At 46.4% G+C, this 22,340-nt stretch overlaps 1 protein-coding gene across 37 annotated transcripts in view; it reads left to right on the top strand.

The window, feature by feature from the left end:
- Window positions 1-16,450, top strand: part of TBC1D5 (TBC1 domain family member 5) — a 598,207-nt gene extending 581,757 nt beyond the window's left edge. For 35 of the 37 annotated variants that reach the window (XM_063611375.1, XM_063611384.1, XM_055295545.2 and 32 more), the window contains 3 exons: window positions 5,812-5,891; window positions 6,708-6,869; window positions 12,330-16,450. In XM_063611375.1, the coding sequence (XP_063467445.1) occupies window positions 5,812-5,891; window positions 6,708-6,869; window positions 12,330-12,623 (536 nt within the window). In that variant the 3' untranslated portion in view covers window positions 12,624-16,450. Of the gene's footprint in view, window positions 1-5,811; window positions 5,892-6,707; window positions 6,870-10,640; window positions 11,107-12,329 lie in introns of those variants that run through there. The other 2 variants (XM_063611401.1, XM_063611402.1) reach the window with 2 other exon arrangements.
- Window positions 16,451-22,340: the final 5,890 nt, after the last annotated feature.

Here is a 22,340-nt window from a genome sequence, read left to right as displayed (position 1 = left end):
ATATTTAGAACCCAAATACCTTGAGCACCATATTTAGAACCTGGCACCTTTGGTGCCAGGTAGAACAGTGCAGTTTCAGGAAACATTCAGTCTCTGAGCCTCATGATTGAATTATTGTCCAAGAGTGAGAGATAGAGCAAGAGGGACCCCACAACTAGGTGCTATTGGAGGGAAGACCTGCTAATGGGAAGCTGATGCTTAGACGTGTTAAGTTTGAGGTGGACTTTGAAGAAAAGGCAGGACATGTCATTACAGGGAAGATGGGAGAGACTTCTAGAAGGGGGAATGGATTTGCAAGGACACAGAGATACACACCATGTACTGGAGGTTGCATGATGAATTTGATGTCTTCTCCTAGGGTTTGGATAACTGTGGCACACACCCTGTGCACAGACATCCCTTTGTCAATGTTCAACAAAAGCCAGTAGTGACAAATGACAGGTTTGCCCCTCTTTCTAATGGCCACCTCTTAAGCCACTGTCACACTGGGCCTGCCTCCCTTAATCCCACCTCTCTATTTTATAGCAGCATGCACAGTTCCTCTTTAGAGTCTACTACAGTCCCTTATATGAGATTGTTAAAGATCAGGTTAACTAAATTCCTATCAGAGATGAGAAAGCCTCAAAAAACAGAATCCAGATATCTGAATATTTAAGGTACCAAGGGAGGAGGAAACATAGTAAGCAATAATAGTAATTGCAAGACAGTATGCAGAAATAGAAAGCTTTGATTATCTCATCTAATCCTCCCAGCAACCTTCTGAGATGGGTATTACCCCCATCTCACTGATGGGTTTAGTGACATACAGAAGATCATATCTCAAGATCATCAAAACCCAAGCCCTTTGGTACCATTGCCAGTGCTCCAAAATGCTCTCTGATAGAAATGATTGTACAATCTGTTGTGCGTATAGGTAACTGCCTGTTTCTTGCTGACCTCACTTCAATCAGTTCCGCCATGGAATAAAAGGCACTACATCTCAAGGCAATCAAGTCAGTGCCAATATCCCATCCTGTGCCTCTTCATATCTCTGGTGCCTTCATCAGTGCCATACGAATAATCATGGAGCTCAGGAGTCTGAAAGATCTGAAATCTAATCCCAGTTCTACCACTTTCAAGTCGTGAGACCTCAAATAACAGACCTGGCATTTCTGGCCTTGGCTTCCTTTTCTGTAATATGTTGATGGTTCTCATCTAGAAAGGTTGCTGAGATAGTCACTGAGGTAACATGGCATGTAGAAATGAAAGCTACTGGGTGCAGAGCCTCCATAGTGGGCTTAGGTGTGGTGCTAAGCACTTGACCTGTGCTGTCTCCCTGTTTCTTCACCGTCATCCTATGAGGAGGGTGCTGTTATTACCCCTCAGGCACAAGGTTAAATGCCTTGCCCAATTCCACCTCTGTTAAAGCCAGATGTTCTGCTTTCATCCCCTTTCTACACACTAACTCCCCCACCACCACCACCAAATAAGGCTTATGTTACCTTTTGCATCAGCCATTTAAAACATTTAATTGAAAACACTTGTATTCTAGCATTGAAAAAAATCAAGCTTTTAAGAAATTGAAAAAGTGGTTTGTTTACCATTTTCATTACCCTGAGAGAGATCTATTTTTGTGGCACTACGTTTCATTAAAAATAGTGGCATCACCATGGGATTGTTAGGTGAATGAGATTTTTGTGTGTAATTTCCACAGAAGTGGTTATGTGACAGTTTCCTCTTTAGTTTCAGTGCTCTAACATTTATAATATATAATACTTAAATGTGAGGAGATTATAAAGAGTGTAATCTTCCTTTTACACAGAAACAAAGAGAAAGAGCCTTTATAGCAAAATTTATTCTGCCTTTGGCTATGAGGAGAATTGTGTATTACGTGGGAAATGTAAACATTTTAAGTCATGGAAAGACATCATTATGTTTTTCTACTTTTACACGCACATGTAACTTACTTAAAACAGCAGATTTGTTCCTAGGAGGTTATATGTAAGTAGAATGTTTGTAAATGCTACCTTATATAGGGGAACTGTTAGGGAAAGGATTTACATGGTCAGTACTCCTAGTAAAATGTAAATTCTTGTACTCAAAACATTTAACAGCCTCTGAAGGTGCCCTTTTAATTTGGATTTACCCTTAAAGTGAGCGTAGTCAGCTTAGTTGATTAAAAAAAAGGTTTATCCCTGAAATTAAGTGAAGAGTTCATATGTACATGGGTTTTCAGGGGAGACAGTCCTGGTTTTCATCAGATCCTAGAAGGTGGTCCTTGACTCAGTCCATAAATTAAGACGAAAGAATTGCTAGATGAGGGTATGCTGGTGGTGATACTACAGCTCTGAGTTCTTCCCTCTTCTTGGGTGAACCCACTCTGCACTGCTTTCCGCAGCTGTGTTGCACATCAGGCCAGAGCATTGTATTCTGCATGCAGGACAAGATTAGTAGGTTGCATTGTCTTTTATTGGAGGAACTGGATGCTTTTCATCCTGTGTAACAATTAGGCAGTCTGGCTGCTGTACTAGGTTCAGTATGGTCTCATCCAAACTTATGGTGAGACACCTGGAACCTGTGAATGTGACCTTATTTGGAAATAGGGTCTTTATAGATGTAGTTCAGTGAAGATAAGATCATACTAGATTAGGGCTTACCCTAATCCAGTGGCTGGTGTCCTTACAAGAGGGGAATTTCGATAACAGACATACAAGAATGCCGTGTGATGATGGATGCAAAGACTGGAGCGATGCATCTACAAGCTAAGGAATGCCAAGGATTGTTGACAACCACCAAAAGCTAAGCAGAGTCAAGGAGGAATTCTCTAGAACCTTTGGAGGAAGCATAGCTCTGCCAACAGCTTGATTTCAGACTTAGCCTCCAGAACTGACAGAGAATACATTTCTGTTGTTTTAGGCCACCTAGTTTGTAGTACTCTGTTACAGCAGCTCTAGAAAATGAATACAGCTGCTAATAACATAACCTCCATCCCCCTCCAAAAAGTAGACAAATCAAGAGGTTACTTTTTTTTCACAACTGAAAGAAGCCCATAGGTGGACAGTCTAAACAGGGACAGTGGCTCCATGACGTGCTCCAGGTGCCTCCTTAAACTGTGATCCCTATCACAGCTTTTGCCTTCACCACCGCTCCCCTTCTCCACTTACCCCTGCAAGCACCACCACTTCCACTCTTGAATAGATGGATTTGTGAGAGGCTCACAGCAAAACAGGGCATGACTAGGACTTCCTGGTTCACAAGTTTTTCAGGCAATGTGGCCAAAATGATTTGGGAGGATCTTGTATAGACACTGATGCTTCTGTATTGGGATGATAAGTCTATGTCCCTAAACTCACATGTGCCAAAATTGTGCTCGAAAACTTCATCTCCACCAATGATAATCTAAGGGCTTGAACTTGCCAGTTAAAGGCAACTCAGTCTCTTATAGACTAACCATTTTTTTCTGGGCAAATGCCCACACTTAGTTTCTCCACTCTGTCTCTTCTCCCACCAAGATGGTGCCAGGGTTCTGGGATGGGCTCAGATGTCTCTTTGGTGTTTGAGGAAGAGCTTCTGAGTGCCTTCTAGGTCCTTGCCTCTAAAGAGAGCTTTGTGTTCCTGTACATTTCTGGGTTTCATTTTCCACTAGAGCCACTGACTGCTCTGTGTGCCCATAGACTGTGACCTAAAGGCCGTTGGTCCTTGTTCCTCCTGGCCATGGGCCCCGCCATTACACTGGGGGCAGAAGCCAGGCAATGTGTGTTCCTTGTGAGACTCCAGTGCCTGATGAACTGAGGTAGAACAGTTTCATCGCCAAACCATTTCTCCCACCGTTTGTGGAAAAATTGTCTTCCATGAAACCAGTCTCTGGTACCAAAAAGGTTGGGGACTGCTGCTCTAAAAGACCTACAGAACTGGTTCTTGTGAATTTTCTGCAGTTGCTTATTGTTAATGTCTTGTTGAGTGAATTATATATTTTTTTTATTGAGAGAGAAAAAATTGTTACAGGCTTTTAAGGAAACCAAAACCATTTGCTCTCTAATTATATCTGTCATTCCATTCCCATTCAACTTGCTTTCTTGTTTTGGAGCAGGCCATTCTAATAGCCAAAACTACAGTCAAGTTTTCTCAATAAATAAAAGCTGTTGCTTTTCTGCTACAGTATGTAAGAAGACTTATCACCCTGGTTTATTAATTTATTCTTATTGAAGATTCTAATAAATTGTCAGGCTGGAAACATGTTGATGGTATCAGTCGTTGCCCTGCCCCTTACTGGAAATACTTTTTGGAAATATTTAGAATAGTAGTGTTTTGATATGCAAGCTACAAGCGTGTTTTTTCATGTTCATTTATTAATTCATTCCATCAGTCAGTAAATACCTATTGTGTACCTGTAATGCACCAGGCATTATTCTGAGGGCTACAAATGAAGCTCTGAGCAAGAACACCTTGGAGTTTATATCCTGTTAGGGGGAGATTGACAGTGAATAAGCCAGCAAATACATTCATCAGACAATGGTAAGTGCTTATAAATACAGTAAAATGATGGTATGGTAGAGACTGGAGAGTCATTTGGGGGCTTCTTTAGTCTGGGTGGACAGGAAGGCTGCTCTGAGAAGACAACACTGGAGCAGAAAGTTGAACAATAAAGAGAATGCACAGGCATAGATTTGGAGCAAGAGCCTCCAGGCCAAGGGCACAGCGCACTGGTTCTGCCTCTGCCGATGCGGGGCATTGAGCAAGTGAGGAGTAGTATATTAGCCCTAGTAGCTGTATGGGGCCAAGCATGGAATCTAGGAGTCCCGTAGCAACTGGAACAATCTTGAGTGACTAAGAATGTAGCATGTAAGACATTATAAGTGGGCATTTTTTTACGCCACAAAGAGTAAGAAAGCAGATATTAATGGAGGGTGAACATACTCACTGTAGTGATTCTCAAATCGGTGTATCTATCAGCATGTTTTTTAAAATGTGTTTTAATTGTGCCCTCCTCTCTTCCTCCACCAGCACATCCTCTTGTACTTCCCCAGGAGACTAGGCTTTCCTCCCAACCCCGGCCCCTTGTGAGAATCCTGCCTCAGAACGCCACAGTTCCTGATAGAGCTGTGTGCATCCTGCAGGCACATGAAAGCAGGGAAAGCTAAGGACCACTGAGAGTTTAACATACCGACAGGCAAGCAACTCAGTGTGATGCTGCGCCTGATGGTCAGAAGCTGGCTTGGTGGGTCCCTCACATCAGGTCTGGAGGAAAGACTTCTCATGTGGCAGCCAAGCCTCCTAGGGGAGACTCCATAGACATTGTCATCCAATGACAATCTGTAGTGCCATGAGTTTGGACTCTCATTTTTACCATTATGTTGAAATGGCAACGTTTTACTGTTATGAATCCTTAAAGACAGTTTCTTTATTAATTTCAGTCAGCTGGAAGGAATCGGCCTTTAGAGAGAGGTGAGGTAACATCATTGACCCATGAGTCTATATAGGAAGCCCAGGCTGAAAAGCTTCCTCCTAGAGATTAGATGAATGGCCCAGGCTATCGGCCACATCATGTCAACAAGAGGTACCCAGATCTCTTGTTGGAAGTGAAGACACATCTGTCATGATGAGAGTACATTCATGGAATGTTGGAGGGGAGGCTGTGTGTACCAGGCCCAGTGCTGCCCTCTCCACTCAACCCTGCAGCTTCCCCATCTGCAGTTTGCAGAGCATCTTTTGTGGGAGTAGTTGCTGTGAGATTTGGCAAAAAACTTTCCAAGCCTGTCTGAAGTTATGGTGTGGCAGCAGGTAGGTTATGCTCAGAGCATTGGTTATAAAATGTCATTCTTCTATTTTCAGTAAATATTCAAGATGTGATATTACAAGAAAATTTGGAAAAAGAAGATCAAATTCTGGTTTCCCTGGCGGGATTAAAACAGGTATGTGCATTGCTGTGACACTATTTCTTTGTGTCCCGCCTGCCGTGGGGAGGGCCCCCCAGGGCATGGAGCACCATGATGTTAGAGCCAGCATCCCCCTAACCCTCATTTCCTCCCAGACAGAGCCCCGTCTGCATCGCCACCTCTTTATGCCCCCGCTCCTTCTAACAATTATATCTGACTAGCTTGCAACCCACGCTGGTTTTCCATTTCCCACACCACTCCTTCGTCTTACCAAACCCATTCTGTTTGTTCCTTACCCAAAGCTAGTGTGGGTAGACCAGCATCATGTTCAGTCATTCATCCATGAATTCATGAATATTTTTGGAGCTCAAGATATAATTAGTACCTACAGCAGGCCTCAGACCCTCAAGGACCACATTGACCCAAGCCTTGAAGATCTAAATGAGCATACGCTTTTTCACTGACATTTATGTCTGTTTCCAAATGCCTGCCTATGCTATGAACAGTCCAGCTCAGGTGGAGCCACTTTAGTGACCAAGGTGTGCAGTGGGAGTGGGTGTGCAGGCAAATTGTGCTTCCTGTTTTAAGATAGTGTTAAGTATGTGACTCCCATATGTGACCCTGTGAGAACCTGGCTATTAAATGTCCTGACGTTTTTCTTGCTCACTGCTAAGCCAGCAGCTTTGATAAAATTAGTTTTCTCATTATTTGTTTCTTATAGTAAAATATTAATATTCATACTATAAAAAATGATTGATGACAAGGCTAGTTTAAATGTCTGAGAGATTTAGCTAGCATCTAAAAACAAACTCATCCATTTTTTTCATTTATTTTCTTCTTCTTTGAAAATAGATCAAAGACATTCTAAAAGGTTCCCTGCGTTTTAACCAGAGCCAGCTAGAGGCCGAAGAGAACGAACAGATCACCATTGCAGACAACCACTACTGCTCCAGCGGCCAGGGCCAGGGACGAGGCCAAGGCCAGAGCGATCAAATGTCTGGGGCCATTAAACAGGTACAGAAGCTCTGATGAACATGTTACATTAACTCAAAGGGAGCACATTCACATAAGTTCCTCAGAGTTAAGAATAAACCCTACCAAATTACCATGTGTGAAGTTCAACTGTGGAGGTGCTGTGCACAGCTGTGCACTCTGTGCTGCAGGGGGTGCCATTCACAATGATACTGGTAAGACAAGTGTCTCCTAGAGTCGTGCGGTGCGTGCCCTACAAACCTGTGTGCAGCAGTGCTGCCTGAGCCTCCTGCCATGCCCATTCTGTGGGATGGGAAAGCTGGATCTCTTAGTTATCAATCAGTTGCCTCCAGCTGATGCCTCCTTTCCCCTTTAGGAAATACTGTCTAGGCTTTCCTAATGCTGTCTCGAGTAGATTTCACTTTGCCAGAACCTTTTTTGCCAAAATTACTTTGCCTTCATAGAGAGGGACTTCTCATTAATGTCCACCATCTGGGGCAGGGGTCTATAAAGGGCTACAGAGTAAATATTTCAGGATTTGCAGGCAACATGTGGTCATCTGTATCACACATTCATTGCTTTTTTTTTACTTTTGCTTTTCTTTGTATCTTTTTGTTTTTATCACAACCCTTATAAAAATATATAAACCATTCTCAGCTTGGGGGCCATGCAAAAACAGGCCACAGGCTGGATTTGGCCATAGTTTGCTGACCCCTACTCTCAAATGTCAACATTGTATATCATTTAACATAGAACCACAGAATTTCCTAGCTAGGAAGGATCTTCCTACAGCTTCCTTATGTGCCTAGTCCTGTCTGCTCATTTGACCACTGAGAAATGAAGGCCAGAGAGACTCAGACAGGCTCCGAGGCTAGAGGCACTTAGCCTGCCAGGCATTATGTTTTCAGAAACCCTGCCCCAACCCAGTAAGCTTCAGTCACACCATGTTGCCCTGCTGTCCATTATCCGATAAGATGAAAAGATTGTTCATTTCCCACCTATATTTTAAATTATTAGTATTTTTAAAATCAGCTTACAAAGTTTCATCTTGGAAAATGAACATTAGCAAAATATTATCTAAGTCACTTTCTCAAAAACCAGCATTCAGACACTTGTAAATTATTTTTTTTGTGATTTGAAAACAGCAAAATGACATTTGAGTGGGAATGTTTTTCAGTTTTAAGGGTGCTCTTCCAGAAGAGAATCTCTGTGGTTAGCTTCCTCTTGAAGCCATATGAAATGTTCATGGAGTGCTTTGACTCTGCATTTGTAGCCACATGAATGCAAAAGTGATACTTCCAGTTTAATTTCATTCATTTCTTCACAAATTCTCCTTCCTTGCGCAGATGTTTTTTCAATAATCATTTATTTATTCAAATATTACTGAGCGTAGGCCCAACCACAATGCATTTCTAATTGACAATTTTATTTAAAACTTTAGCATAATTTTAGTTGAGTGTGTCAGTTTACTACAAAAAGATATTTTAAAATCACTAATGAATTTGTTAAATTTAAAACTTAATGATTATACTTTGCAGTTGTCATCCCTGGTTTCTGTATTTGTAAGAACCTACCAATGACCACTGCTGCCCCAGTGGACCCCACTGTGCATACCCAAGCTAAGCTAGCCATGAGATGTGTCTGCAGTGAATGAAACTGCACCCTTGTTCTGGCAGGGCCTCATCACATGCAGCATCCAAGAGATACTTGACCTGTGCGTGTGCTTCTGAGACACAATCAGCCCTTCCTGGGGCTGAAGACCCCACAAGTGAAAATAAAATGTCTTCTCTTCTCTACCTCTTCTCTACCTCTTCTCTGCCATGGCCCTTCCCCATAGCTGTTAGCAGTTTATACAAAGCTAGTCCTCCTGAAAAAGGTTTTACTGAAGAAGAGAGAAACAGAGAAGCAGTGCTCTCCTCTCTCCTTCAGGGAAATCTTGAGATTTCTTGAGAGAATTCCTGAATTCAAGCAAGCAAGTCAGAAAGAAGCCAAGTGCATGGGGCCTTCCACTGCAAAGCCCAAGGATCTGGGCTAGGCTGATAAGGGCCCAGGGGGTCTACCAGGCATGAGATAGCTGCCAAGTACCCACCTTCTTCCTGCAGGAGCTAACTCATCAGTGCTTGGAGCTGGCTAAGTTTTCCTCCTCACTGCTTGTGGGAGGACGTGCAGAGGGCTGTGGATAAGCTACCCCCAGGAACATGTGCCAAGAGAGCCAAGTGGGAGTTCTGAAGGCTTCCAGGGCCTGCTGTGCCAGTAACTGGGTGTCCAAGGCTATGGGATATATTATCCCCTGCTCTCATGAGCTCCCAGTTATGGAGGGCCAGGGCCTAGGGGAGCAGTGCTAGGCAGGTTCTTGACACATTGGAGATGTAAGCACCACATGTTGGGTTTGTGATGGGTTGTGCCATGGCACATTCCTAACTTAGGGATGGGTTTTCGTTGCTTTCTTGGTTAATCAGTAAATAATGTCTAAAAGACAGTGCAGAAGGGCCAGGCTCCCAGGCCTAGTGACACATGGCTCATGGTCCTCCTGCTGATGCCCTTCCTGAAAAGCAACTGTGAAAGTGTTTTTCCTTTGTGGGAATTCACATGCCCTGCTCCTCACTGTGAGGTTGGTGTGACATGGCTCATAGTGTTCTTTCTGTTTGGTTTACAAATCTTACTTCCAGCTCTGAAAACAGCAGTCTTGTGAAATTTTATTCTATAGAGTGAGAAGAGCCACATGCTGTCCCTCCCTTCTCAGCATCTATCCTCACACATTCCTTTGGGAAGTATTTGATGAACTAACTCAAATCAACTGCAGTAGAAGGCAGGACTTTGTGGGACCCTGGATCCATTAGTCAGCCAACGCATCACTTGCCCTTTTGTTATTTGGGTCCCATTTTAATCCGCATATTGTCTACTATTACAGCCACTAGCCACATATCTATTTAAAATTAAATGCACTAAAATCCAATAGAATTAAAAATTCAGTTCCTCAGTCACACTAGCCACTTTTCAAGTGTTTAGTATCCACCTGTGGCTAGGGGCTGCTGTATTGAGTAGCACAGACAGAGAACATTTCCATCATCATGGAAAATGTCTGTTGAACAGTGCTGGTCTATAGTTGGACTCCCCTCCTTCTACAACCATCCTAAACTCAAGCTATGAAATGAGGTAGGTCTGGGAAGGTGGCAGGAAGCAGGTAAGAGGGATATGTGTTGTGATGATCCTGGCTAGTTTTAGGCAGGACTGACAGGTTGAAAACTTTTTTAATTGTGTAAGACTTACCTGTATCAGGTAAAAAGAGAGGATTGACCTAGGGATTTACAAAACTTCTGTAAATGTTATAAATGGCACCAGATAGCAGTTAAGGCTGCTAGGGAAGTCCATAAAGAAGTCAACTCTGCGTCTAGAAAAAAGTTCTAGGTGGGAGTCCAGAAGAGTGGGGTCTCTTGTTGTGCCTTGTGACACTGGCCAAGCTACCAGGTCTCCTATTTGGGCTTGTTTGCTTGATCTGTAATGCAAAGGGGCAAGGAGGGGGGTCAATAAAATAAAATGGCTGCTAAGGCCCTGTCAGCTCTAACTTGCTTTGTCTAAGGCAGTCTATGACCTTCATCTGGGAATTGGGGGAAGCATGCCAGATAACTAGAGTAATGGTAGAAACTATCTTTACTTTTAGTCAGGGGTTTGAAAAGTATTTCCCCTCTTCAGAATCTTACTGACGTCTTCACTGTAAGCTATAGGAGAATAAGTGATCTCAGTATCTCTGAAGTAGAGGCACCACTCTAAAAACTAGGCCCTGCTAAACATGCTCTTTTATTTTCAACCTAGGATAAGCTCCACCAAGTAGCATTCCAGCCCTGTGATGTGGTGAGAGGTCAAGATTTTCACAGTTTACAGTGCGGGACAACTGTCCTATGAACAGCGTCTACACTCTGGAAGAAGTCAAACCTAAGGGCCTCTGTTGATTCCCCAGCAGCTTTCAATGCACTCCCCAAAGGCAGCATGGCTCTGACCAGGTGCACCTTATATAGGGACAGTCATGGGGAAGAGATTTGAGTTCTTTTCCTCCAACTCAGAAAAAAGACAGTCCTTCTCTACCAAACAGCTCTGGTGCCATTTGTGACCACATCCCCTGCTATCAGACTACCGTGTGCTATGTTTTTCTTTGCTTGTGTAGGAGTTAATATGTTAATAGAATGTTAGCAGCTTTAGAACCTGAGATGAAGAACCTCAAGGCCTGTTGCAGCTCTGTGATCTTAGAGGCCAATTTCGTTTATGTTCTCTGACTGAATATCCTAAAGGTTGGTGAATCATCAGAGGTGGAAGGTTCCTGAGCCATTATTTAGCCACTTGCCCCCTACATCACTGAGGACATGAGATTTAGAGACGGGCCTGTCAGACAGGGCTCAAGGCCAGATTTCCCTGAGAGCTTTTACTCATTCCCCTTGGCTCTGCACACAGCCCACAGACGGCCTACGCCATGCCAGTCTGGAGGCGCAAGGACTCAGGAGACACTTCCAGTCAGGGGTCTCCATATATCTCATTAGACTTGAGACCCCAGCACGAGACTCCACCCATGCTGTGGGGAGGGTAGGCAGACAGGGTGAGGGAGGCAGCTGTGGGCACTACATCACCTTACAGCACCACTGGGTGTTCTTTCTGCCAGGCTGGCACTGGATGTCCTTGGTCAAACTATGGCTTTGCTAACCCAAAACCTTTACCTGTGTTCGTGGATGTTAACTTTATTAAGTTAAAAAATAAAAAGCCACTCATAATTGCTTAGAAAGAAAATAATTTTTGAGAAAGCAATTCTATCTCTATACTTTTTACCATTATACTTGCAATTGCCATTGTTGGTTTTCACATTTGTAGAACCTACTGGTTACCAACCACCATTGCTCCAGGAGACCCCTGTGTGCATACCCAAGATGAGCTGGCAATGAGATCTACATGAGATGAAATACATTAGGCCTTCTGAAAGCTATCCTTCTAGCCAGTAATAAAATCAGTCCAAATCTGGCAGCTCACATTAGGAAGCCAGCAGCTGCACATGTCATCTCACTATCTCATGACAACACATTAGGAGGAAGACACTCTATCCCTGTTTCACAGATGAGAGTTAAAGTTCAAGGAGGATGGGTGATTTGCATGGCAGGGTCCCACATGAGGCTGGTAGGGATTCTGCCTGCAACCTATTGGCCATCTCCTGAGCCTGGGCCCTCCCCGGCAGCACAGACACTGCCTCTGTCTGAAGCTTGTCAAACAGGAGCTTTACTTTGTTCCCCCAGGGAAGCCAGCATTTGGCTTCAGAGGGGCTCACAAGATGCTGCTGGCACTGCACCACTGGTAAATGTGTGGGCTTCAGGACAGCAGGCCAAACACTGCATCTTTCAAGGTCGAATGTAGGGTGAGGTGGCCTAGCTTTCCACCGCGAGTCCCCCAGTTCACAGGGCCTCCCACTCAGTTCTTTGCCGGTTTCTTCTTTCATCCACCTGTACTTCTGACTGTACTTCACAGGTCTCTTCAGAAACGCCAGGGTGCACCGATAGAGGGAGTTCCGATGACTTCATCCTGATTTCCAAAGAAGATGATGGGAGCAGTGCCAGGGGTTCCTTCTCCGGCCAGGCCCAGCCTCTTTGCACCCTCAGAAGCACCTCTGGGAAAAGCCAGGCCCCAGCCTGCTCCCCACTGGTGTTCTCAGATCCGCTGATGGGCCCAACCTCAGCTTCCTCCAGCAACCCCAGCTCCAGTCCTGATGACGACAGCAGCAAGGACTCTGGCTTCACCATTGTGAGTCCCCTGGACATCTGACCACAGTTCCCAGTCCTGCCCCACAGGGATCTAGCCACCCTTTAGTGGCTCCAAGGCCAGACTGAGGCTCGTCCAGTGGAGACCCTTCTTAAACCACTGCTTCCTTCCCGGCATGCATTTGGCATTGGTCCAGCCCTTTGAAACCCCTTAGAGAGAAGCATATATGGCCACAAAGCACACAGGCTTAGGTTTGCCAAATGCAGACAGGGCTTTCTGGGCCCTTACCTAATCTCCACCCGACTCTTGCTCTGAGTTAGAGCGGAGTTACGTACCCAGTATCACGGCTCACAGTTAGAAAAGACCGAATCACAATTGGAATCACTTTTCTTCTGTCCCCTGCTCCCAAGCTAAGAATGTGTGGCAACTCCATCAGTTATACTTAGAAGGAGGAGAAATAGTTACTTTCGTATCTTCTGTCCCTCAAAGCATCAGACATAGGAAAATTGGTTTATACCAAGAAAGCTTCCTCTGTGGAAATCTGTCTCAGCCTACTTTATTCCTGCATTGGGAAGCCATATCGCAGAGCTAAATGCAATAGAATGAACTAGAACTAGTGGATTCCAGGGCTGGGGGGAAAAAAACCCTCATTACTGACCTCTCAAAGTTATAAGGATCTCTGCAAACAGGGTCTAAACTTAGGAATCATATTTAGGTGTGATATAGTGTTAGATTTTTTTGATGTATTAAAGAATGCATCTCCAATCCTTAGGCCATTATCAACTTTGGCCATCAGTATCTCTCCTTAAACAATTGTATTTCACCTTTTAGAATCTTTCATAGCCAGAAAACAAGATTACTATAAGCCAGTTTTTGCTGCACTGATTTCAAAAGATATAAGAACATTACTATCCTTCAAATGGAAAATGTGACCTTGACTTTATGGGATAAACATCTTTCAGTCAGTCAGTTTTCTAGTCAAGTTTCTCTGGTTTCAGAGCTGTATATACCTGTCAACTGAGGAATAAAGGGAAAAACCCAAGTTCATTCCCACCCAAAGTCAGAATCCCTGGTTGGCCTTAAGGTAGCAGTCATAAGACAGAGAATTGGACCTAGAGTCCCTTCTGTGGGGAATAAGGATACCTAGAGAACATTCCAGATGCCAAGAGGATGCAGGATTTCTACACAACTCCTTCCCTTCTTGGAAGTCAAGTGTAGGAACTGCAGGGCCTGTGCTCAGCTGTGAACCCTGTATCCTGGGCACCACTGCCGGGACCGGGTCTGACATGTCAGTGCCTTCCTGGGCTCAACACAGATTAGAGACTCTCCCCCTTGTCAGTCAGCACCGTAGGAAACCATGATGGGCACAGAGCATCACATGAGCTGTTTCTCTCCTTAAAGATCATCCCTGGAAAGGATGCTTTTCCTCTCCTTTGCCTGCGCAGGAATTCTAACAGCAGTGGGTGAGGATGGCAGAGAGACACAGTGCCTGTCTCGCCTCCATCAGGGAGAGCAGCCATGCCAGGGATGACTGGCTCTTTGAGCCTGTCCTCAGAGGATGGCGAGGCAGCTGGGCAGTGGAGGCCTTCATGGTAACAAATGAAAGCTCAGTATAGAGGAACAGACACTGTTTACGTCCCTCCCACTGCTAACCTTATATATCTCTATAGACAAATGTGATAATAACATGATTTCCCACCTGCCCTCCAAGAAAATGGTGACTCACTCTCAAGTCAGCTACTGTAGAGAGGGTTCTAATTGGTTCTGCAACTTGCTCTTAAACTCTAGCAGGGAAGTCTCCTCTTACCACATCAGCATGTAAGGTGAATAATAACTCTGGTTTTGCCAGACAACAGGTTGTCTGGCTTTCAACCACTGGGCAATTGCCTGGCAGATGCACACAGTAGCTCCCTGGCTTCTGGCTCTGAGTGTCCCTCTCAGGACCTCTGAGTAAGTTGCTGCCAAGCACATATCCCTATGACAACACTTTGTAAAAGCCGCGGGGCCCCCCTACAGCGAGTGACCTTGCAACTGTGCAGGGTTGCCATTGGTCACTTTCTCACCTTGGGAAGGTGTCAGTGTTTTCAGTTCTAAGGTAAGAGGTGTAGAGCTGTTCCCGCCAGGGCTCTGGGACAGACTGGAAAGGACCACAGAGCTGGCCCATCCCTGGGCAGCTGGGGCACTGTCACCTGCTGACCTCTAGTATTTCCTTTGCCCTAGAGCTAGAGTTACGATAGATGAGGGTCACTGGCCCTGCAAGAGTCACTAGGCACCCACCATGCCAATAAGGCTCTCCGCTGGCTCCCTGCAGTTGGCTGGGTGTTTAATAGTCACTGAAAACTCCCAGCCCTGCTGCACACTAGAGGCAGGTCCTGTCGGTCCTCTCCATCCTGTGCTCCTGTGTTGGTGGCATGTGAGGACCAATGGGCTCACTCAGAGATATTGCTTCTGTGGCCCCCAACAAGCTCACCCCCTCCTTGGAGGAGAGAGACATACAAGGATAGTGGGTCATGGGCAGTACCAGCCTCAAATTCCCACAGGCTCATACTCAGACAATTGTATTACTGCCTTATGTTTTTTAAGTGTTTTTTTATTATTATTATTCATAGTTGAGTATTATTTGCAATTTTATTAGTTACAGTGCTATTAAAGAATATGTGTTCCTTTTTATTATTTTATCAGATACTTATGTTTAATTGTACATTTTTTAAATCCTGAATATATTGTGTTTTGTTAACAAATGTAATCAGTGGAACCCTTATGTTTTGATTATTAGCAGTTAAATACATTTTGTATACATGAAGCTTAGATTAATTCCCATCATCATCTCCTTTTTTTATATATGTCCCTATGTGTTTCATGCATTCCTCTTTGATCAGATTGGAATTTGAGTTAAAATTTAGCTTTGTACATTACAGACTAGCAAGTCTAATTACTTTGCCTTACCTTGAGTGTATGCCACAGGGTCAGATAACACGTTAAACATTTAGTTACACTGGATTACTCTTCCAAAGCCGACCTCCTGCTAATGTTCAGAGGTAACTGCAATCCGGAAAGAAATAATATCACTGCAGAAAGAATGTGACTCTAAAAATAAACCAGGACCTCCCTGTGATTTGCCTTGTCTGCAGATGACCGATTGACTCTTGTGCCGTCAGCCCCCGGGGTTGCTAAGGAAGCTGCCTCAGGGAGTTGGGGGTTAGTTGCCCGCTCTCAACAGGAATGCCTCCTCTGCTTTGTCAGAGATGCTGAACAAATATCACACTCTGTGGCAGTCATGCTGGCCTCCTAATAATAACCTGTCAGAGTTGATGCACATTATTTTTGTTTTTATTTTATTTTTTTAAGGAACTCTGCCAAGGGTTCATTATAGAACAGGAGTGTATACGGAGGACTTAGGTCCCCACATAGTGGCCATTCTGTGGCGGCTCCAACCAATTCCATCCCTCTTTTCCTGGGTACACACACCTGGCCCCTGGCCCCTGCTCTGTGTGTCTAGAGGAGGGGCACTGGGGAGGCTGCGGAGCAGAGAGAAGAGGCCAGATGCACTGAGGATGGCACCTGGCAAGCCAGGCTTCCTTCTCAAAGGCCAGACTGCCTTCTCCGTGTTACTCACTAAAGCTCTCTTTTTATAGTGTTAAAAAGATATAGAAAGTTCGTATAAACAGGTTTGAGACCACTTTGATGTAAAAGCTGTCATAGTGGTTTTTCTTCTCACAGTGGCACAATTCATTTGACTGATGGAATATTCAGTGATGCCATTTATGTCCTATCGCTTTTTTCTCATCCATCTTTATGCTATAACTCATATTGATTTAAGAAATGATTTCTCCTTTTGGCAAAGCGACCTCATTCAGTATGGTTATAATAAAAGACTAATGTCAAACTGAGACTATAGCTTGACTTATTCCAGGCCACGCATGGGGGCACAAGGTGCTGACCAGGCCTGGCCCAGAGGAGTCCCTCGGAGTGCATAGTCAGGTGGGGCATGGACGATGGAACCATGTCCCTGCCTGGACGCAGAGGTTGGTCCAGCCCCAGCACTGTGGTCCAGCCTCACGTCACCACTGGGCAGGTCCTAGGCCTGGCCCAGGGCTCACACCCAACTCTGACATTCCCTTCCTCTCTAACTTGGGCTAGTTTCTTAACTTCTGGGGCCTCAGTTTCCTTATCTGCAAACTGAAGAGAGTAGTCACCTAGTTCATAGGGTGTGGTGGGGATTGAAGAGGATAACAATTGAAAGTACTTAGCACAGAGCGTGACATACCATGAACTGCCCGACAGTTTCAAAGACGATGCTTAATTCTGGAAGAGCCCCTGGAGGTCATGTAGTCCTACCCTGACCATTGACAGCCAGGACCTCAGAGGCTGCTAGGAGGCCCAGTTCGCACCCTGAGGCAGCCCTGCTCAGCCCACTGGTCCAAGAGACCATTTTGGGGGCGGCTGCAATGGCTTGCTATCCATCAGCACCAGCTTTGCCCTGGTAGCCGCACTTCCACCAATCCAATGTGGGATTGGTGAAAAGGCCACAGGTGAGGTTAGGGGAAAGGTGAGTATAGTCTTAAGTGACAAACTAGGAGGGATGGGGAGGGGGATCTCTATAGCTTAGGCAGAGCCATCATGCCAATGGCAGCTTAGAATTTGCACCTGGGCCCATCTCTAGCCTGGGCCTCTGTCTCCAACCCAGTTAGCAAGTAGCTTTTCCTCTTGTGGGGCACAGCCCCTCCCCACAGGTTCTACCATCAAAAGGTTGGAGGGCTTGGTACACTCCTCAGATGGCTCTTGCTAGTGAGGGTGACCCCAGCTTCCTCAGACCAGTGACAGCCACACATGCACTGGCATCCCCCACTGGCCTCCAGGAGTGCCTCACCCGTGTCCCTTGGGCGTGACTGCTTCAGTGCTTCTGAAACCTCCTCCTGCCCCCCTGCACCTCTCCACCTGAGGCTGGGCTCCTGGCCCTAGAAAGTTGCTAGCAAGTGTGAGGGAATGACATCTCCTGGGAGCAGCTCTCAGCCAAAGGCTGAGGAGTCAGTGCATAACGACCCAGGCCCCCAGCCCCTGGGTGGAGCCACCCTCACGTGAAGGCTGGTGGCTTCCCAGGGCTTCCCTGCAGGGTTAAGCTCCAGTTGCTCTTGAATCTTCTCTCAGGATCAACTTCTTGGGGAACTCAAGCTAAGATACCCTAGACACCCTTCTTCCTGAGCCCCTTCTCCAGGCAGAAGGGTTGTCCCTGGCTCACCCCCTACCAAGGCAGGGGATGAGTGGGAAGAGAGTGCAGGTTGTTGGGTGGGCCCAGAGTCCTCACAGATGAGGGCTGTGCTGAGAGGCTGCTGCCCCAGCCTCTGTGGTTCTTCGAGGGCCAGGGCAGGCCCTCTGTGTGAGTTCTTGCTCCCAGGCCTGCCAAGTTGCCCCCTCTCACAAGTGAACATTACCCACAGCTGATCAGGCCCTGCTGGAGGAGCTACTGACGCTCCGTTTCATTTAGTAGTTTGCCTCTGCCACAGCCAGCATTCTTAGCCTTTTAAGGACATGTGTGCGTCACCGGTAACTTCTGTGCTCTGAGCAGCTTAGCTGTTGGTGAGAGGGGACAGATGACACCGACCCAGAGAGATGACACCGACCCAGAGGATCCATGCAACATTAGGCCACTTGTTCCTCCAGCAGATGGGATTGGACACCCTCAAAGTGTGAGGCTGCACAGGTGCTGGGGACACACAAAATGCCCCTCAGATTGCCGAGAGTGGCTGGAAGAGACATGTTTCTATATTAGGAACAAACACCGAAAAAAAAAATTAAATGCTAAGGTAGCCCAGAGGAAATCCTCTATGCAGCCTGGGAGGGGTGCCAGGAGACCACAGAGGTGAGTGGGGGCCCAGCGTGAGCCTGCCGTCCAGCCCTCTGCAGTGAGCAGTGGGGCACTCCCACTTCCTGCTCAGCAAATGGTAGAAACCAAGCTGAGGGGTGGACTTACAACAGCCAGGCAGTTGCATTTTCCCACAGGCACTTGCAGTAATGGGGATGGCCCCTCACGAAAGACTTGATGCTGCCCAGCCATTCAGTGATAGCTAACAGAAACTGCACAGGCTGTGCCAGCTGGGGAGCCCCAGAAGGGTCCCAAGGGCATGCCACCCACCCATCATCTGGGATCTAGCTCCAGCAGCTGCCTGGCAGCAGGAGCCCCTCCCATGTGTCAGACTCAGAAAAGTGAGGGGATATTTAACAACGTGTAAGTATAACTGAAAGGGTGATGGGGCTGCAGCAGATGTCACCCCCAGTCCCCCACAGTGTGCTGTGAAGGACAGGACAACCAACAAAGGCCGTGTTGTAAAGAGATCATCATTCACTGCCTTTCCGTCAACATGCTTGGCCCTCAACATCCCTACCTCCTGCCCTCAGCTCTGCCCCTGGTCCTGAGCTACCCACCTGTCAATGCCAGGGCCCAGTGGTCCATGCATAACTTCCTGGCCCTTGGACCATCCCACAGCTTGGTCAGAACCTTCCTTATCCCACCACAGAGAAGGCCTCGTTCCCACTTTCAGGTCTGGCCAGTGGCCTTGTTCCTCCGACTCCAGCTCACCTCCTCACCCCCTCACCTGGAAGCAGATACCACCAAGAGTCCCTCCGAGCCCTCAGGATGACAGGTGCTTCCTTGAGCACCGCAGCCCCACTGGCGTCCCTCCTACCCAAGGCTGCACACCTGCCCTTTCCTCTGCCCATAACACCTCTCGCTGCCCTCCAGTTTACAGGGGTAAATGCCAGCTTCAGTGGCCAACCTGCTCTTTGGTGAGGCTCCACCAGACTCCTGCGCATTGAACTGCTTCCTGAAGTCCTATTGTTATATTCCGCTTTGTGTCACACAGCAACAATTTATTATGTTTATGGGTTGTGTGGGGCAGGGATTCAGGTAGGGCACAGCGGAGATGATTTGTCACTGGTACCCCTGTCATCTGGGTCTTTGGAAGACTCGAAGGCTGGTCTTTGTGATGTCCAGTGGTTGATGCTGAGACCTTAGCTTGGGCTGTCAGCCAGAGCACCTACATGCAGCCTGGGCTTTTGTGCAGCATGGTGGCTGGGATCCAAGAACGAGTGTCTGAGGGGAAGGCAGGTAGGTGGAAGCCATTTCACCTTTTATGACTGGCCTCAAAAGGCACACAGCATCAATTCTGCCACATTCTATTCATCAAGGTAGTCACAAGCCCACGCAGATTCAAGGGGAGTGAAAATCGATAGCACTTCTTGATGGGGAGGGTAATGTTCCAGAAGCATGTGTGGGACTGGAAGTGCTGCAGCCACTTTTGGAGACTATAATCTGCCATGCACATTGCAGGCTTCTGCAGGGTAGCAGGAATGAGGCCTCAGTCATCCGGTGGTAGACTAAGGCTGCTCCAGCCATACTGGGGAGCTTACAGGCCCCATCCAAACCCTGCAGTATATGTAGCTGCTCACTCCTCCCCTCCAGGAAACCTTAGGTATGTTTTTAAAGCACACCCCAAAACTCTTTGACACCAGTCCCATCAAGAGGCCCTTGAATCTTGGCTCTGTGACTTCTCAACCAGTAGAATATGGAGGACATGATGTAGCGTCAGATGGGACTACTTCTTGTCTCTTGGTACATTCACGCTTGGACCTGGCCACCATGCTGCAAGGAAGCCCAAGCAGCTCTGTGGAGAGGAGCCAACAGTCAATAACAACTTAAAATACCATCTCGGAAGTGGATCCTTTGGCCTCAATAACACTGTGCAGAGCAGAGACAAGGTATACCCACTAAACCCTTCCCAAAGTACAAAATTGTGAGCAAACTAAATGATTGTTTTAAGCTACTAAGTTTTGGAGAAGGTCATTATGCAGCAGTGGCTATTTCCTGATAACTCTGACTAGCAGGATCCATCTCTTGTAAACTCTCCCATCTTAGGACTGTACTTGGTCCTACCTCCCTGCCTTCTGCTGAATATATTCATGTCCAAGTCCAGATTCTGCATTTCTTATCTTGAAAAGAGGGACTGTGAGCCTTAGCTATTTATTCACCCATATTTATGAGCGCCTACCATGTGCCAAACACTGTGCTGGGGGCTGGAGACATGCAGTGAACAAGATGGATAAGATGCCTGTCTTCATGGGTGCAGCGCACCGTGTGTGAGCCGAAGCAGGGCAAGTCATTGCCTAACTCGGGAAGCACAAGGGGCCAGGGAGTTCCCTTTCCTCTTCAAAGAAAGGGGTGACAGCACCTGGAAAATTGGTCATTCCCACCCTAATACTGCGCTTTACCTATGGGCTTAAAAAACGGCACACCAGGAGATTATATCCCGCACCTGGCTTGGAGGGTCCTAGGCCCACGGAGTCTTGCTGATTGCTAGCACAGCAGTCTGAGATCAAACTGCAAGGCGGCAGCGAGGCTGGGGGATGGGTGCCCGACACTGCCCAGGCTTGCTTAGGTAAACAAAGCAGCCAGAAAGCTTGAACTGGGTGGAGCTCACCACAGCTCAAGGAGGCCTACCTGCCTCTGTAGGCTCCACCTCTGGGGGCAGGGCACAGACAAACAAAAAAAAAAGCAGTAACCTCTGCAGACTTAAATGTCGCTGTCTGACAGCCTTGAAGAGAGTAGTGGTTCTCCCAGCATGCAGCTGGAGATCTGAGAATGGGCAGACTGCCTCCTCAAGTGGGTCCCTGACCCCCAAGCAGCCTAACTGGGAGGCACCCCCCAGTAGGGGCAGACTGACACCTCACACAGCCAGGTACGCCTCTGAGACAAAACCTCCAGAGGAACAATCAGGCAGCAGCATTCGCAGTTCACGAGAATCCACTGTTCTGCAGCCACCGCTGCTGAGATCCAGGCAAACAGCGTCTGGAGTGGACCTCTAGTAAACTCCAACAGACCTGCAGCTGAGGGTCCTGTCTGGTAGAAGGAAAACTAACAGAAAGGACATCCACCCCAAAAACCCATCTGTACATCACCATCATCAAAGACCAAAAGTAGATAAAACCACAAAGATGGGGAAAAAACAGAGCAGAAAAACTGGAAACTCTAAAATGCAGAGCACCTCTCCTCCTCCAAAGGAACGCAGTTCCTCACCAGCAATGGAACAAAGCTGGATGGAGCATGACTTTGACAAGTTGAAAGACGAAGGCTTCAGATGATCAAATTATTCTGAGCTACAGGAGGAAATTCAAACCAATGGCAAAGAAGTTAAAAACTTTGAAAAAAAATTAGAAGATTGGATAACTAGAATAACCATTATAGAGAAGTGCTTAAAGGAGCTGATGGAGCTGAAAGCCAAGGCTCAAGAACTACATGAAGAATGCAGAAGCCTCAGGAGCCAATGTGATCAACTGGAAGAAAGGGTATCAGTTATGGAAAATGAAATGAATGAAATGCAGTGAGAAGAGAAGTTTAGAGAAAAAAGAATAAAAAGAAATGAACAAAGCCTCCAAGAAATATGGGACTATGTGAAAAGACCAAACCTACGTCTGATTGGTGTACCTGAAAGTGATGGGGAGAATGGAACCAAGTTGGAAAACACTCTGCAGGATATTATCCAGGAGAGCTTCTCCAATCTAGCAAGGCAGGCCAACATTCAGATTCAGGAAATACAGAGAACCCCACAAAGATACTCCTCAAAAACAGCAACTCCAAGACACATAACTGTCAGATTCACCAAAGTTGAAATGAAGGAAAAAATGTTAAGGGCAGCCAGAGAGAAAGGTCGGGTTACCCACAAAGGGAAGCCCATCAGACTAACAGCTGATCTCTTGGCAGAAACTCTACAAGCCAGAAGAGAGTGG

The sequence above is a fragment of the Symphalangus syndactylus genome, chromosome 10, assembly GCF_028878055.3.
Source record: "Symphalangus syndactylus isolate Jambi chromosome 10, NHGRI_mSymSyn1-v2.1_pri, whole genome shotgun sequence".
Lineage (NCBI taxonomy): Eukaryota > Metazoa > Chordata > Mammalia > Primates > Hylobatidae > Symphalangus > Symphalangus syndactylus.
This window is presented reverse-complemented; position numbering and strand designations above follow the sequence as displayed.